We start from the raw sequence: 16,095 nt of genomic DNA, 5'->3' as shown, positions 1-16,095 counted from the left end.
ACTTTCCAAGGATAAATAACATCGGGGAAAAGTACATTGGCGCGTCTGGGGGGGGGGGGGGGTGAGTTTATGTCGGTCGGGGTGTTCGAGCCATTTTGGTAAATTTTGCGCTTATTTTCCGAGTGCGCACCATAAAAAGCTTCTTTATTTGCTATATTGCAGGACCTTTTTTTTTGAGAGGGGGATTTCTCAATCCATATGGGGAAAAACGCCTGCCCCGAGTTATGGGAATGTTCTACCCAATGCAGCTAAAGAAGAATAACTTCACGGTGGACGCTTCGGCGCCCCTGACCAGAACTGCACCCATAACCACGGAGGTCACAATAAAGAACTTTAATCTAGAAGTCTACGAGCGGGTCTCGACTCGACCTCAAGTAAACCCCATGCCCAAACCCATGGATACACTGTTTTTGTGGAGTTTTGTGTATAGGGCTTGTATAATGGACAAAATTGCCATCTCTGCACGGTTTTTACGGTCATATCTGTCATCTCCCTTTTTTGTGGGGGGGGGGGGGGACTATTGACACAAACGGCCTCAAAACCACGGAGGTCAAGAGGCTACCTCGAAGACGCGTACAAGATTCGTGGAATCACGGAGCTTGCACACTCTGTTGGGTCGCCCCCCCCTCCTCCCCATGACCAGCGCTCCACCCACCCACTCGTGGCGCCCGCCCTTTAGAATTATCACCCGTTAAAAAGGACTCTCACGGGATTTGGACATGAGTCAATTAAACATTAATTGATTCAGAATACACTTTAGAAAACATTTTAAGATTTTCATCCGTGTGCTTGGTGTTTTTGCTGTTACTTTTAAATTCATGTATCTTGATTGGGGTTCAAGTCAGTTTGAAGGAAAACTAATTTACCACCAGTCGACTGTCAAAAAACGAAACCGCAGACTGTTCAGGTTACTGTTTTTTTTTGTAGTAACTATGATCGTGACGTTGCTCACATTGGCCATGTGGGTGTAACTCGGAGTATATCCCAGGATGGTACAATCTTCACATTGTCCCAGAAACACAGGACTCTGCTGGGGTTTTTCCGTTCTCATCTCCGAGTTTCAAGTGGTTCTAGTCACAAAAACGCATTCTCATCACAAGTCATTAATTTAACATTACTGTCAGTGTACATCCGAATTATTATTCTCATTTTTTGTTATTCTGATGCACGGAAATATTATTATTGTGATTTAAAAAAAATATTATCCTCAAGTCGGGTCAAAGTTTATTTAAATTCATTTATAGCGTAAAAGTTCTTTTTAAATTTTTGACCTTGGTGTACAAAAAAAAATCACTCAGATGTACATACATATTAATTGTACTTTCTCTTTGAATGTTTGGCCTATTATGCTGTTCCGAGCTGAAATACTGTAAAGACTTTAAAACGGGCCTGCAAAATGAAAAATAGCATGCAAACTGAATTTATGCCAAGGACACAGATCACTTGACACAATGTTGCCAGCATATCCCAGGATGGTACATTATCTTCACATTGTCCGGAGACTAAACACAGGACCCATGTTCGTATACCAAAACAAAAACAAGCGGCCCACTGTATTTATTCTATTGGTTTATTATTGGTTGATTAAAACCATTTCAAAAGTTATAGCAAAAGTCAAACTGTATTTGAATTTAAAACATTACAATAATACAGTATCCTTTATGAAAAAGGGTGAAAAGGGGGTGCACTGTAGACCTTTTGAGATAGTGGTGGATACAATATTGAAGAGCACAATAAGCAGGTCTAATGGCTACACATAATGTTTGTTTTGTCGTGGTGGACCCCGTGGTATTCAAGAACAGCATACTTTTTCCACATAAATTATAAAAGTGTTTACAGGTAACTTCATTTTGATCCGATGTTGGTGTCAGGTTTTTGCGTATGCCTAATATGCCTAAGTTACCAGGGTCTTCGTTGGGAGTAATGCATGGAGCATTCTGTATCATTCAATTCCATTTAATTCCACCCTATAAACATTAATATAAAAATGGAAGTCACAAGGGGATTGCATAATATTGACTCCAATATTGACTCTTTCATCAGTGTATGTGTAAATCATAGTTTTATCGTTATTTCTTTATTTTTCATTTTCTGTTTTGAAGCTTTTTATCAATGTTTTGCCATTTAAATTTTCCATTTTTATCTTTTTATTGGACAAATTAATGATTGAATTGAATTGAAAACTGTACACATTTCTAGCATCCTTGCCTGCAGTGCGCTGGGACAACTTAAAACATTCACCCCTCCACCACTACCCACTCATGCGTGGCGCACACGTTCCATACATCACACCACTCATGTATAAACGCGGCTGGTTGGTGTGTGATGTATCGATCATGAAGGGAGTCTTGAATCATTTCGTGCGTGCACGAATTTGTCTGGAAAAGTTTCATTTATGAAGTTTAAAAATAAAACACCACCCTCCAAACTGGATAATGATGAACGTCTTGCAGGAAAATACAGAATGAAAGGAATGCCTTCCTCACTGAGTAACGGACATGAAGCATTATAAAAGCCAATATTTTTGTTTATGTTAGGCCATACCGCCATGGTTTAATAGGCCATGGCTACCCTCTCTCCACGGTTAAGCCTATCCGCTACACAGATCGAGATCAACAGGTTTTTAGTGTAGGGCCCAAAGAGCCGCTAACAGCAGCCCAGCACAAAGGGGCTCGTGTTATGCCCTGCCTCATTAAAAATAAATCTAGATTACTTGCAATTACGTGAATTTCTCAGTACGGCTAAAGCCCTTCCCTGTTTATTTGCAAAGTGACGTTTTAGAGTTTCTGCGAAATAAAGGCCCCATAAGTCAAGTTGTTTGCTGACGGGATTAGCGCTATGACAGGACACACATTGGGTCGTGTCGTCTGCTAGTTTGTTTGCTTTTTTTAAAGTTGTTATAACTTAACATGTTCCTCCGCGCAGTAGAGATTCTCGATTTTGAGACATTTTAACTGAATGGTTTGTGAGTGAGTAATTAATTACATGTGTTTGTATAAATCTGAAATCATGAAACACATTTAAACGTTCTTTAAAGTCTTACTTGAAAAAATCTTAACAGGTTTATATTATACGCGGAAGGGGTATAACTGCAGTAGTAATCAAGAAGGTCACCGAAACTGCCCTGTGTTTGTTTACCCCAAAACCCATGCAGCGCACTCCTCCTCCATAGCACTATAAAAGCAGTGTGAACTATCGTACGAGTCGCACTTGAGTGAAGTCGAACCACTTTGTATGAGATCAGAGGTAAGCAGAAATGACGTGCATGCTGTAAAACACCAAACAAGCTCTTGCTTCTGAAGTTACGACTAAGTTTGCACAGTTTCTGCCCAAACGGGGAACATTTGGCTTTCTGCAAGCATGAAAGCCCATGTTGTAGCGGCGCTGGCGTTGCTGTCTATTTGCTTCGTTGTTGGACAGGAAGACATTTCACCACCACTTCCAGATGAATTTTTAATACCTCCTGAGAATGTACCCGAAACGGAAAAGGGGTAAGCTCCCTCTTCATCTTCCATTTCTAAATTAACTCGCAACCGGCTGAGTTTTAGACCCGTAGCGTAGAACCATGGTAGAATAAGGTCCTTCCATTTTCAATTTGATTTTCAAAGTTGTGTTTTGTATTGATGTTTTGTATTGATGTACGTATTGTTTGTATGCTGAATTGTATGCAGAATTGAACCTTTAAAAATGGAGGGCGCTCATTCTGATTTGGCCTTTCCAATTCCATTGCCTCTCTCTCCTTGATTTTATTGGCCTAATATCCTCCGTTCAGTGCCAATTTTTCTTCAGTCATAGGGCCATGTCACACGACGCAGCTTGCGGGCAACCAGTTCCAGGCAATATCCAAGAAGAAAAGGCAGTCGCATTTGAATGTTAACATTTTTCTTTGTGGATCGTAAGACAATGTTTTAAAATTTACTTGTGTGCTACCAAAGTGATCCTAGAGCATGCACTGCAGTTGATTGCCTCGAAGTTGCCTCCAAGTTGCCTGCAAAGTTGCCTCTTCGTGTGACAAGGCCACAGAGGTAGAACTGCTTCTAAGACTGAGTTATAAGTGTGGACATACAGCAGTAATGAGTATCATTTGAGGATGGTAAAAACATTGGTCAAAGTTTTGGAATAAGTTTGTTCTTATTTCGCTAATAAAATTAGGCCTGCCTATGACCTGTGACAGTTGGTGCAAAAAATGGTGCAATCGAATAGTAATAAATAGCCCTAAATCACGCACTCCTTTAGTTTGTATACTGTGCAAGCAAAAGGGGAAAAGTTTCTGTATGGTGCCACCACTTTTTCATTCGATATGAAATAATATGGTATCTCATTTACCTCAATGAGATCCCTTTTTGTAAAAATAAGTGAAAAACAAAAAGTACGGAAAGTTATCTGCGAATGAGTCTGTGATTTAGGGCAATGGTGCGTGCAACATGACATGTTAGCATGGATCATTGTTCACTTGCTCAATTATTATTTGACATGGTTTATTCATGGAGGTTGGCCTACATGTAGAAACACACTTTGTAAGGTTGCATAGAAAAGGAACAACAATGCAGCATGCAAGCTTTATTTGTATAATGCCCATACTGCCATACATTGAACTGAAATGATAGATTTGCTTGTCAAGAATAAATTTGAAAATTAGGCACATTAAAATAGTTTTCCTGTTTAAATAAAACATTTTTTGGGGTTGAACAAAGAACTGACTAGAGTGGGATTCGAACCAACAGGCCCCCACCCCTGAACAAGACAAAATAGGGACACTGCCAACATAGGGTTAGATAGCTCAGTTGGTAGAGCACCAGCACATTAATCCGGAGATCATTTAAAAAAAATACCCAGGTGAGATTCCCTTGTGTTTTTTATTGATATTTTAATAAAACATAAACAGCCAAACACCAGTGGGCAGCAGTATAAGTATGTACTTCAATGGATAGAGTTGAGCAATTAGGCAGGCTAGCCCCATTTGATTTATAAAGCATATATAGTGCTAAGTGCTCTGTCGTCCAGCGGTGGGCTATATGGACTAGGCAGACATGCATCATCATTGGTTGCTCTTGACCTTGATTTGCCTGGTTATAAGGGTTTTCCCACAAGGATGATAAAACTTTCAAAGCAGTTTTTGTTTTTCCTACAAACGTGCAAATTGAGTTCTATCTAGTGGAAAATGTTATATAAGTTTTATTCATGACACTAGAAGTCATTGAAGCATACCAGAGTCTAATCCTTGGATTAACCTGAGGTAATTATAGGCCCACTGCAAATTTATAATTGTCTGTCTTCTCATATATGCATGTATGGCCTCCTCTAAAAACATTCTGCCATGTACAGTTTCTTTGTGGAATAACAAAACTTACACCACAACAACTACCCAGAAGAACAGCTGTGCAGTTCAGGAACACCTGGTTAATGCGTTGTGTAGTGCAAGGAGAATGTTTCTTTGTAGGTGAACACAAAAAGAAGTCGGCTGATGTTTTTTTAAATCACCAATAAGCCTCTTTTGATACAAGTTGAAAGGAGTTCTTTTCTGTACAGTTCCTGTGTGTTGGACTGTTCTGTGTTGATAAATCTGTAAAAAAAAAAGTCAAAGCCTATGTCACAGCATAATTTAGTACGAATTGGTAAACCGTGATGCAAGGCTGCATTTAACAAAATACTGTACCCTTCTCCATACCATGTTTACAACTCGCACCTCAGTAGGCCTATAATGCATCTGTTCTATTAACATTCTCCCTTAACACTATATTCAGTGGTCTGCTGGCGAAATGACTTTTAAAAAACACCAGAGGACCAGTCCAATTCTCTCCACATTGCCCAGCAAACCCTGGTGCCCACAATAACACCAGAGGACCAGTCAAATTCTCTCTACATTGCCCAGCAAACCCTGGTGCCCACAATAACACCAGAGGACCAGTCAAATTCTCTCCACATTGCCCAGCAAACCCTGGTGCCCACAATAAGGCATAATTCCAATAGAATTTTATACAGTAATCTGTAAATTAGTGATTGGTCATGCAAGTATCTTGACTTCCCGAAACTAAACTTTACCAAAGGAAAGTTTCACCATCAGGGGGGATGTGGTTTAACTTTTAATGTGAATTTATGTGAAAGGCATGGGTTCATCATCCTGGTGGTGGGTGACTGGTTTGCTCTCTGGGGTATTGTTTCAAACCATGATGTGTCAACTTTCATTCAATAGTCAACCACTGCCCAATTTCAAAGTCTAGCTGTTTTCGCACTTGAAAATACAGGTTTAAGCACTACATGTAGTGATTTCAAAGTCTAGCTGCTTCATCACAAAAAAGCTGAGCACAACAACCTAATGCTTACCACAACAAGGTTCCTACTAAAATACCATGTCACATGTTATGTACCATTTGTGACTGGTATCCTGCTTGTTTCAGCTAAGCAGGAAATTGTTAAGCAATGTTCTGTAAGAGATGTTAAATTTGCATCGGGGATAGAGAATATCAATTTTGGTTTTTACCCATACACCGATGTGTGTTAGCACTGTATACTCAGTACTTTCCCGAGTCCTATGAAAAAATATGTTCTGCATATTTTCAGTATTCAATATGTTTCAATATTTTCAATGTTCTGCTTTTATAGCAGCTCTATGAAATTGGGCCAAGATTTAAGGCCAAGTAAAAAAAAAACCAGTTAATCGTCCCCGCCCGCATCCTTTTTTTGGCCCTTTTAAAAAATTGTTTTTTATTTTTCTAGACTGGCCTAGGGACTTTTGTTGAATCTAACGTGATCAATGCTCTCCAACACGTGTAACCATGTAATCGTCTTTTTAATTTAACAAAATTAGTGAATGCCTACCAGCGAATCTTTTGAGTGTAATAGTCCGACCCTGTTAACCCGGGTCCTCGTGCAACTTTTAAAAATAAGTTTGTGGTGAGTTCAAACCGAAGAGTTGGTAGTCTGTTTGATCTGAAATACTTAAAGGCCATCTTAGAAAAAAATAAAAAGGCCCTCATCCTCCTCTTTTTGGAAAATCTGGACGATCAACTGGAATTTTTAAAATTTTGCCTGAACAGCAGGATTGTAAAATATTCTTACTTCTTTTTCCTGAGCATTCATTCCTGATACTCGGCTGCTCATTTTAGATATCTTGACAAAAACTCCATTTATGTTCTTTCAATTTGCTGAACTTTCTGTTCCATGTCGGGCAATAATGAAACAATACTAAAACAATAAGAAACACTCAATGCATCATTGGGATCAGACAATGTAGAAGGAAAAAATATCACCTTGCGTGGTCATTGGTATTTAGAAGACCAGCTACACATTTAGTGTCAGTGTACTTTTTGTCTTTTAGTCCGGAATTATGCCATCTGTAACAGATGTTTTAGTATTTTATTGCAACTAGAGTTGTATCCTGTAACTAAACTTATCTGCACATGCAACGTCTACTAACTTTCAACTTTAATAACCACATTATTATCAAAGCCTGTATGCCTTCTGAAACGGCTTCTTTCCGTTTTGCAAGGCCACTAAGGCATTTTTTCCTTTCTCCTTGGTAAAGGAAACCCTTTGAGGAAGTTGTTAATTTCTACCTGACCGCTTCAAGGGCACAAAGGCATAGACCAGGGGGCATGGAGTCAATTGCCTTCATTGCCTCAATGGAGTTTCAGGCATGATTATCCTCTGTTTGTCTTTCATGTTGCCTATAAGAAACTTTATTAACAAATAAATGTTGTATTTAAATGTATTTGAAAAGATTGAGTAGGGTGAAATTCTTAACCTAGTTTTCTAACCCTGGCCTTTGCATGCCCCAGGATGCTGACATTAGTTTGTATCCCTGGACTTTTGAACCATCTGATCCCAGTATTCCTGCTTCTGGTTACAAGTGGGTTATCAAACTTTGTATTTGTTTATATCACAGGTTACTAGATCAATTACCTTTTTAAACATTCTTTGGTACTAGTTCCGGTTACGTGTACTTGATTAAAATGCATTTGTCAGATTTAGGCAAAAATGATAACTCGGGCATTGAAGTAATCCACAGCACCCACAATTGCGTTGCCCCTTGTGCTTTTGCTGTGGTACTGGTGCCCTCTGCAAGGTTGCAAACTTACATTTTCCACATAGAAGGATGCTCCTTACCTGACATGCCAGAGGGAAATTGGTTCCCCCCCCCCCCTTCAAGAGCGAAGTTCAAGGCTCGAGAAAGGCCCAGGTTGGCTTAGTTTCTTTACCATTTTGCTTGTATTTCAGTGGTACACTTTCAGGAAGTTCAACGCACATTTTCCCTGTAAAATTTAGAGTTGATGCTCAGGTAAACTTCTTGTGCATAAAACTAAAATTTAAACGTAATTGTTTTCTTTACTTCAGGTTTGATACTGGGTATTTAATCATGGTACCTAAGAAGATGACAGCAGGGACAACGGAGGTAATCTGCGTCCAACTGTTAAATATGACGCAGCCAATCACCCTTTCCATTAGCCTCCTAGACGTTGAAGAGGCCATTGCTGCCATACCGCCCTACTTCATGGAGTTTCCTTATGCCTGTCTTGATCTGGAGGTTTGTTTCTATACTTTAAGGAACACATTGCCTTGGATCGAACGAGTTGGTCTTTGAAAAGGGTTTGAAACCGTTTGTAATGAAATTCATATTACGGTCAGAAATATATTTTAAAAGAAGAGTATAATGATCCGCACAAGTATCACTCGAAATTGCCTGGTTTTTCTTTTACGTCGCGAACGAACATAGGCAGCCATTTGAAACTTTGACTGCAAAAAATGGCCGACCGTGTTTCTTCCTGACGTAAAAGGAAAACCGTGCCATTTGGAGGCATGTTTGTGTGGATCATTATATTCTACTTTTAATTTATCTACAGAACCTTTTGCATTTCATAACAAACAACTTAAAATGCTTTTCAAAGACCAACTCGACTGATCCAAGGCAACAGGTTCTTTTAATCTTGTCAGCTAGTACAAAAGCAAATAAATTATGATAAAGCAGTCCGTCCTTGAATGCCATGGGAACAACAGTCAATGCCCCATGATTTTGCTTTGATTTAATATTGAAACAATTGTTGTGCTGTTTACTCAGAGATAATTGTTTAGATCCCTCTGCCTTCAAAACAAAGCTCAAGGCATGAAGAGGAGAATGTACCTTGAAAATTAATCTCTACTGATTGTTTGATTTCTATTCTGACAACAAAAATAAAAATTGATTTTTGCTTCAATTGTATAATAACATGCTTTATTGCTTTGGTGTGCAAAATATTTGTCTTTATTATATATTTTTGTGTACCCCAGATGTGGGGCAACAGATCTACGGATCATAGTATTTGCTTTTGTTTTCCCTATCCCATCTTCAGGTAAATTGTCAAGATTGTATTTTGTATTTAAATGTACTGCAAAAAAATTAATTAATAATAATATTAAAACACGTATGTAGGTACCAGTTATTGATGGAGAAACAAAGGCAGTGAAATTTTACGTAGAGGGACAAGCCGAGTATGACACAACTCAAAACTTCAACAACAGCAAGAACATTTTGATAGCAGGAAACAAGTGGGAAAGTTTCATCCAAACGGACAAGTCAATTTACAAACCGGGCCAAACAGGTAGGTACTGAATTCTGTGCATTTTACAACCTATGCATTACCATCATCTATGATCTATAGGCTGTTTTTAATTGGCCTGGTGTTGACCATTTGCTTAGAATAATCCAAGTAAGTCAACATGTTGGCTAACAGAACATCTGCTTATCACATGAGATAGATATGTCATCTTTGCATACAATTGCATTTTATGCCATTTGCTATGAGTACAGCCGGTTGTTAGTGCAATAAAATTCACAAGATTATCAATTCTATTTTTGTGCTGATTTCTAAAAGGTGGTCTTGACCCTATCATGAGGCTTATTTGATAAGAGGAAGAGTTAATTTTGGGGGAAGAGTTAATTTTCATCAGACTTTTTCTTCTGCTGCTACACAAAAAGTTACTGTGACTGGCTTTGGTGTAATTTTATCGGGCGTTCCTACATGCACTTATATTCCGTGACATTTGCATAGCGTTTTACAGCGTGGTAGCGGTAGGTTAACAGCGCTGAGCTGTTCCCATTATACTTTAAGTGACCCTGTTAAGTTACTGAGGCTGCGCGGAAGTCTTCCGCGACTTCTTTCGGCCTGTTAGTTTTACATCCCGGGTCGCGGTAAGTCAACAGGGAGGGCAGTTTACCTTGCATCCCATTGGATTTTGTAAGTCTTCAGAAACATTGCGATACTTTAAAGCCATTGGACCCTTTCGGTACAGAAAAAGTTCACAGATTTACAAATAACTTACAGGGTTTACAGAAGGTAGTGGTGAAAACTTCCCTTGAAATATTATTCCATGAAATGCTCTACTTTTTGAGAAAACAGTAAAACAATATCAGTTCTCGTTAGCGAGAATTACGGATTTATTTTAAACACATGTCATGACACGGAGAAACGCGCGGATATATGGGTGGGTTTTCCCGTTATTTTCTCCAGACTCCGATGACCGATTGAGCCTAAATTTTCACAGATTTGTTATTTGATATAGAAGTTGTGATACACGAAGTGTGGGCCTTGGACAATAGTGTTTACCAAAAGGGTCCAATGGCGTTAACCCATAAAAGTCCAATGGGAACTTGGCTTTTAAAAGTGTAATACATGTACCTAAATAAAGGATTTAAAAGTAAAATCCTGAGTTTGGCTGAACTTTGCTCCTTCACAAGGCAACACTCTCTCTCGGGATCTTTGAGCATGGAGCAATAAACTAGACATGGTTTGAGTGATTGATTCATGTTCAGAGCCAATGCTGGGAAATAATTCCTACCATGCAGAGAATTTGATGTGGTTCAAGTAGCAATTAACCCCTTCCCTGCTGTTCCACTGATGACCAACCAGACCTTCCACACAACTGAACCTTATTCAGTTATAGAGTTCAAAGGTTTATCAAAGTAATGGTTTGGTACCAGTGTCTGGAGGGTATTCATGTCTATGGGTTCTTATTGGATGGCATTGAACAAGTCAACAGGCAATGCAGGAAACAGTGTAATATGAGTATGCATTTTAAAGGCAAAGTATACCTTTGTTTTTTTGAACCCTTGGATTGTTTTAATTGTACATGTAGATGAACACAATAAAACTAACATCTGGAAATTTCATTTCAAAAGTTGGTCGTGTTATTTGTGGATATCTCCAAAAATCCGTAATCCATGCAGGAAGAATAATCCCTCGGGCCTGTATGCACCTGTTATGAAAGGGCAAGGGCACCAAGACATTCCACATTATTTTGGAGTGAAATGTTACTCCAAATGCTTTATACTATCAAATGCTGCTGTAGGCTTCTTACCAAAGGTTTTAATAATTTTGAGTGATTAACAAATGTAAACCTTACCTTTAAGACAGACAGACATTGAATCACCTCATATTGGATGGTATGAAACCGGAGTATCATTTCATGTGGTATGACTGGCAGGTGGTTACAAGGCAAAATGTGGTTTCTTATAGTTGGAAAGGATCTTGAAACATAAGGATGTTGATATTGAAATTAAATCACCCCATACCAAGTTTTTTCCAAGAAGTGTACTTGGATTCGTGTAAATTGGTAGGTTTCTGTCCGTGTGTTTTGCTTGAAACCATGTGATTTGTTTATATTTATTCTGCCTTATTGATGTACTTTTATCTTCGTAAAAACAAAAGGTTATTTTCAGAACCACTCCAACATTGAGAGATAATCATTACTACAAATATATTTGTATTCCCACCATGCAAAGTTTCAAATCCTGCTTAAAAACAAAAGTATTGTTTTGTGTTTGTTACCGTTTTTGTTTGTTTTCATTTTTGGGATTTTTAAAATACCTGTTCAACTTTGTTATTCCAATATATTTGTTGATTGGTGTGTCCCTGACATGATGACTCATATTGCATCATGTAATTTATTAACTTTTTAATAAGACCTTGCTTGGAGGTAAAACATTTACCCTTTCTAGTTTCTGTTTCTGTTTGAGCAACCTTGTTTACCTCTTGTTTATTTTACAGTGAAGTTTCGCATGATTACTATTGATGAAAACCTCAAGCCGGACCTGTCCAAGGTAAAGTACTGTATGAGTGGTAGAGTAATGTTCATTGATGTTCTGCATTATCAAATAAAAGGGGGGGGGTAGACTGGCTGACGCATGAGGCTAAAGTCATTTTAAAGGAGTTGAGTGAACTTGCTCTCCTTCACACTCCTTCCACCTTGTTGCAGGAGGGTAACATAAGCACTGGAAAGGAAATTTATCAGTATTTGTCTGTAGGTAAATTATGTTTTGTAGGGACATTTCACCTTTATTATTTTCAGTTAAAATCTTGCAATGTCTTTGTGCAACGTGCACCTTGTGTTGACCTATGGAAATAGTATTTCACACAAATTTAATTAACTTACAAAAACTAATATACTAGTCTTCAGTCTGTTTACCTTCATTGAATCATTCTGATGTATTAATAGGATGAAATAGGGGTCCACATTTTATAATTTGTTGGCGCTGGCCCAAAAAATCATTTGAATTTTTTTGTCCAAAAGTGAACCCAAACAAAGGTCATTGAGAATTATACCTCCATCCAAAAACATGTAGACTGGTCCCACACCTAGTCTATGCGATGGTTCTCATGGGTCCTTTCTATGGAGTTCATGCTTCTTACTTTTGAACAATCTTTCTAGTCACTCTAGTCAATACTTGTTATATTGCCGCCCGTAAATCGCCAAATGACACTCAAGCATACTGTTGTAATTCTTCAGGAGTTCTGGATATTGACCGTTTGATCATGTAGGAAAAAATTTATTCCTCAATGGTTTGATGTTGACAAGAAATCTTAAACCATAAACAGCAACAGTTATAAGATCTTTGTAAAGGTGATAATTAAACCTCCCTTCAAATATTGTGTTCGGGAGTGGAGTTTATCTTCCAGGGGCCTGTTTGTTTTTTATTTATTTTCTTGTGCCTTGTTAAACCATCTTTCAATAGATTGATTTCACTTATACTTCATATTTAAAGTACAGTCAACCTTGGAACCCCTCTTTATATAAAGAGCACTGTTATGAAGATGTTCTGTTTATAAAGAGTGTTTATACACTCTTTATAAACCGAGCATCTTCATAACAGAATGAAGTCCAGAATCTCATTTCTACTTTGTAATTATATAAACTTTTTATATGTTGAAATGGGGCACATCTCAAAACTTATTAATACTGTTACTTTTTATAACTCTTGGATTTATGTGGAAATTATGACGAAAAAGTGTAAACTTTCCCAGAATGACCAATAAAGTATCTTGCCTGGTAGAAAAGCCCAAGAACGTACGTGTACATGTACAAGGTCACACTTATTGTAAACATTGGTCACATGGTCTCTAAAGAGCTAATTTTGCCAGTCCCAGCGATCTCGTTATAACGAGAGTCAACTGTAGAGTCAATTTTGCTCTTGTTTTAGATTTCAAAAATTTGGGTTGAAGCTCCCAGTGGAACTCGCATGTCTCAGTGGTTAGATGTTGAAACAGAAGAGACTGACGGCCTTGCTGACCTGGAGCTACCTATGACCTCTGACCCAGCCCTTGGTGAATGGAAGATCAAAGCTGTCCATCAGGGCAAGACTATTGAGCAGAAGTTTACTGTGGATGAATATGGTGAGCTTTTCTTGTATGCATTTAAGACAAGAGTTGTGGTCTGTTGTCTTAATTTTCGAAGCTGTATTTTATTTCCTTCAGCTGTACTTTATTTCCTTCAGCTGTTGGCACACTTTCTCATGAGGTTGATCTTATTTTTGTTTTAAGGTTATATGTTTAAATTGCACAATATTAAAGAAAAAGGGGTTAAATTATTCAACTTTGTATGCAAAAGTTGTGATTCTGGGAGGAAATGACAATGATACCAATCAAGATTGCAAAGATTGTAACTCTTATTCAAATGTCATTCAATAGTCCAAAAAAACACTTAAGTGATTTGATAATGTTCAATATGTGTCCAGTATATGACAAATATACGAAACAAACTATAGGTCACGGCTTGGTGCTAGGCTTTTTTATTTAAACTGAAACTATTAGCTGTACTTCATGTTAGTGTTGTTCATCTTATTGTTTGTATTGATTACATCGTTATGTTTTGTCTTACAGTTCTGCCCAAGTTTGAGATTGATATTCAAGCACCATCTTTTATTCTGATCAATGAGACCAAAATTGACACGAGGATTTGCGCCAAGTAAGTGTACATCTTAGTATCTGATCATAGGTGCAGAAAACAACTTCATTCACTCGCTAAAAATGAGACTGAAGCTAATTTTTACTGAAAGTTTTTCAAACTCAACAGATTTAGCTTTACAAACGTGTATTTAATCGCAGAGCCATGCCAAATGTGTTTTTTCATGTATTTTTGAATATTTATCATTTTGCAGCGTTATGCTATGGGAGTTTATATAGTGGGATGCACCCATATGCAGTGACACTTCAATGCTTGTGTTGTTGGATAATATCGTTCTTGCTCTTCTACCTCTCTGTTTGTTCACAAGCCAGTTTAAATATTCCAGATAGTCAGTACAAATATGTAGAAACTGATATAACTTGAAGTGCCCTACATGCACATTTACATAGAATCCATGCTGGTTCAAATCAGCCCAATCAATCTTAAACAACAAGTATAGAAGAATATCAGAGCCTGATCATTATTTGCATCGAGTTCTTTATCTGTGTGACCCGACAAGATTAAACTGTCATGTGGGAAAATAGAGCGAGTAAAATAGCAACAATGATAAGCCAGCTATAGGAATCAGCGGTCATTTTTTTGAGTTGTGACAGTGCCGAGTCTAACTATCAGATTAGGTATTTACTTTGAAGATAGGTGGTTGTAACCTTTTAGATGAGATAACTTTTTAGATAGAATGTGGAAAGCTTTTGTTCACCTGCTGTGCAGCCAACTGATGGGCGTTTGGATCTGCTTATGTAGTACAGTCTTAAAGACAATGGACACTATTGGTAATTGTCAAGAGATCAGTCTTCTCACTTGGTGTATCTCAACATACATGGATGCATAAAATAACAAACCTGTGAAAATTTGAGCTCAATTGGTCATCGAAGTTGGGAGATAAAAATGAAAGAAAAACACCCTTGTCACACGATGTTGTGTGCTTTCAGATGCTTGATTTTGATACCTCAAATTCTAAACCTTAGGTCTCAAAAGAAATTCATGGAAAATTACTTTTTTCTCAAAAACTACGTCACTTTAGAGGGAGCCGTTTCTCACAATGTTTTATACTATCAACCTCTCCCCATAATGCGTCAGCAAGTAAGGTTTGATGCCAATAAATATTTTGAGTCGAATTCACGTCAAATTCGATTCGCATTCGCATTCGCAGTAAGTATGAACCGGGCTTAACTGAACACCAGCATGCTGTATTCCAAGTAATGCAAGCATACCGACTATTTGCGAAGTAGTCCACTGGTTTTCTTTAAAATATCACACCGCCTTTAGGTACATGATTGGTAAAAGAAGAAAGTTGTTTGAAAGAAAAACCCTTTTCAATTCGCAACGGCATTGCTTACTTGATTCATGCTTGGTTCAACAATTACATTTTTTATGATAAATATTTCCATCTTCAATATTGCCATTTGCAACATTTTTACTTTATACTAAGCCAAGCCGAAACAAGCGCACTAAAGATAAACTTTCTTTGTGTTTCTTCTAAGAAGTTTGAAATCAACCTTGTGTATATTGACAGCTAGAGGATTTACATGAATTTGCTCTTCCTAAACCCAATTATGCATTATGCATTATCAGGCTGATTCCACACCAAGGACACTATCAATGTTATGTAACTTTACCTGGCCTGTAATTTGCAGAAGTGTTGACCTTAGATAACAAGCTTTCATAACCCAGAAATCTGACACTGGGCAAATGTTTACAAATAGAAGAGTCCAATGTGTGGCTATTGTTTTTTTCCATTTGATTATTATAAAACAAATATTAAATGTCTTGGCGGAAATGCGTTTAGGGATTACAGCTGTTTTTAAATTTTCAAAGTCAAAAGCATGAGGGGGATTTTGTGGAACTTTGGGTGGATAGGGTTAGAAGGGTTTTGTAATTTTT

At 37.9% G+C, this 16,095-nt stretch overlaps 1 protein-coding gene across 3 annotated transcripts in view; it reads left to right on the top strand.

The window, feature by feature from the left end:
- The first annotated feature begins 3,172 nt into the window (after positions 1-3,172).
- Positions 3,173-16,095, top strand: part of LOC117296122 — a 68,096-nt gene continuing 55,173 nt past the window's right edge. For all 3 annotated transcript variants that reach the window (XM_033778994.1, XM_033778996.1, XM_033778995.1), the window contains exons 1-6: positions 3,173-3,491; positions 8,335-8,524; positions 9,407-9,575; positions 12,021-12,073; positions 13,451-13,643; positions 14,130-14,214. In XM_033778994.1, the coding sequence (XP_033634885.1) occupies positions 3,361-3,491; positions 8,335-8,524; positions 9,407-9,575; positions 12,021-12,073; positions 13,451-13,643; positions 14,130-14,214 (821 nt within the window). In that variant the 5' untranslated portion in view covers positions 3,173-3,360. The remainder of the gene's footprint in view (positions 3,492-8,334; positions 8,525-9,406; positions 9,576-12,020; positions 12,074-13,450; positions 13,644-14,129; positions 14,215-16,095) is intronic.

This window comes from Asterias rubens, chromosome 10 (assembly GCF_902459465.1).
Source record: "Asterias rubens chromosome 10, eAstRub1.3, whole genome shotgun sequence".
NCBI lineage: Eukaryota > Metazoa > Echinodermata > Asteroidea > Forcipulatida > Asteriidae > Asterias > Asterias rubens.
This window is presented reverse-complemented; position numbering and strand designations above follow the sequence as displayed.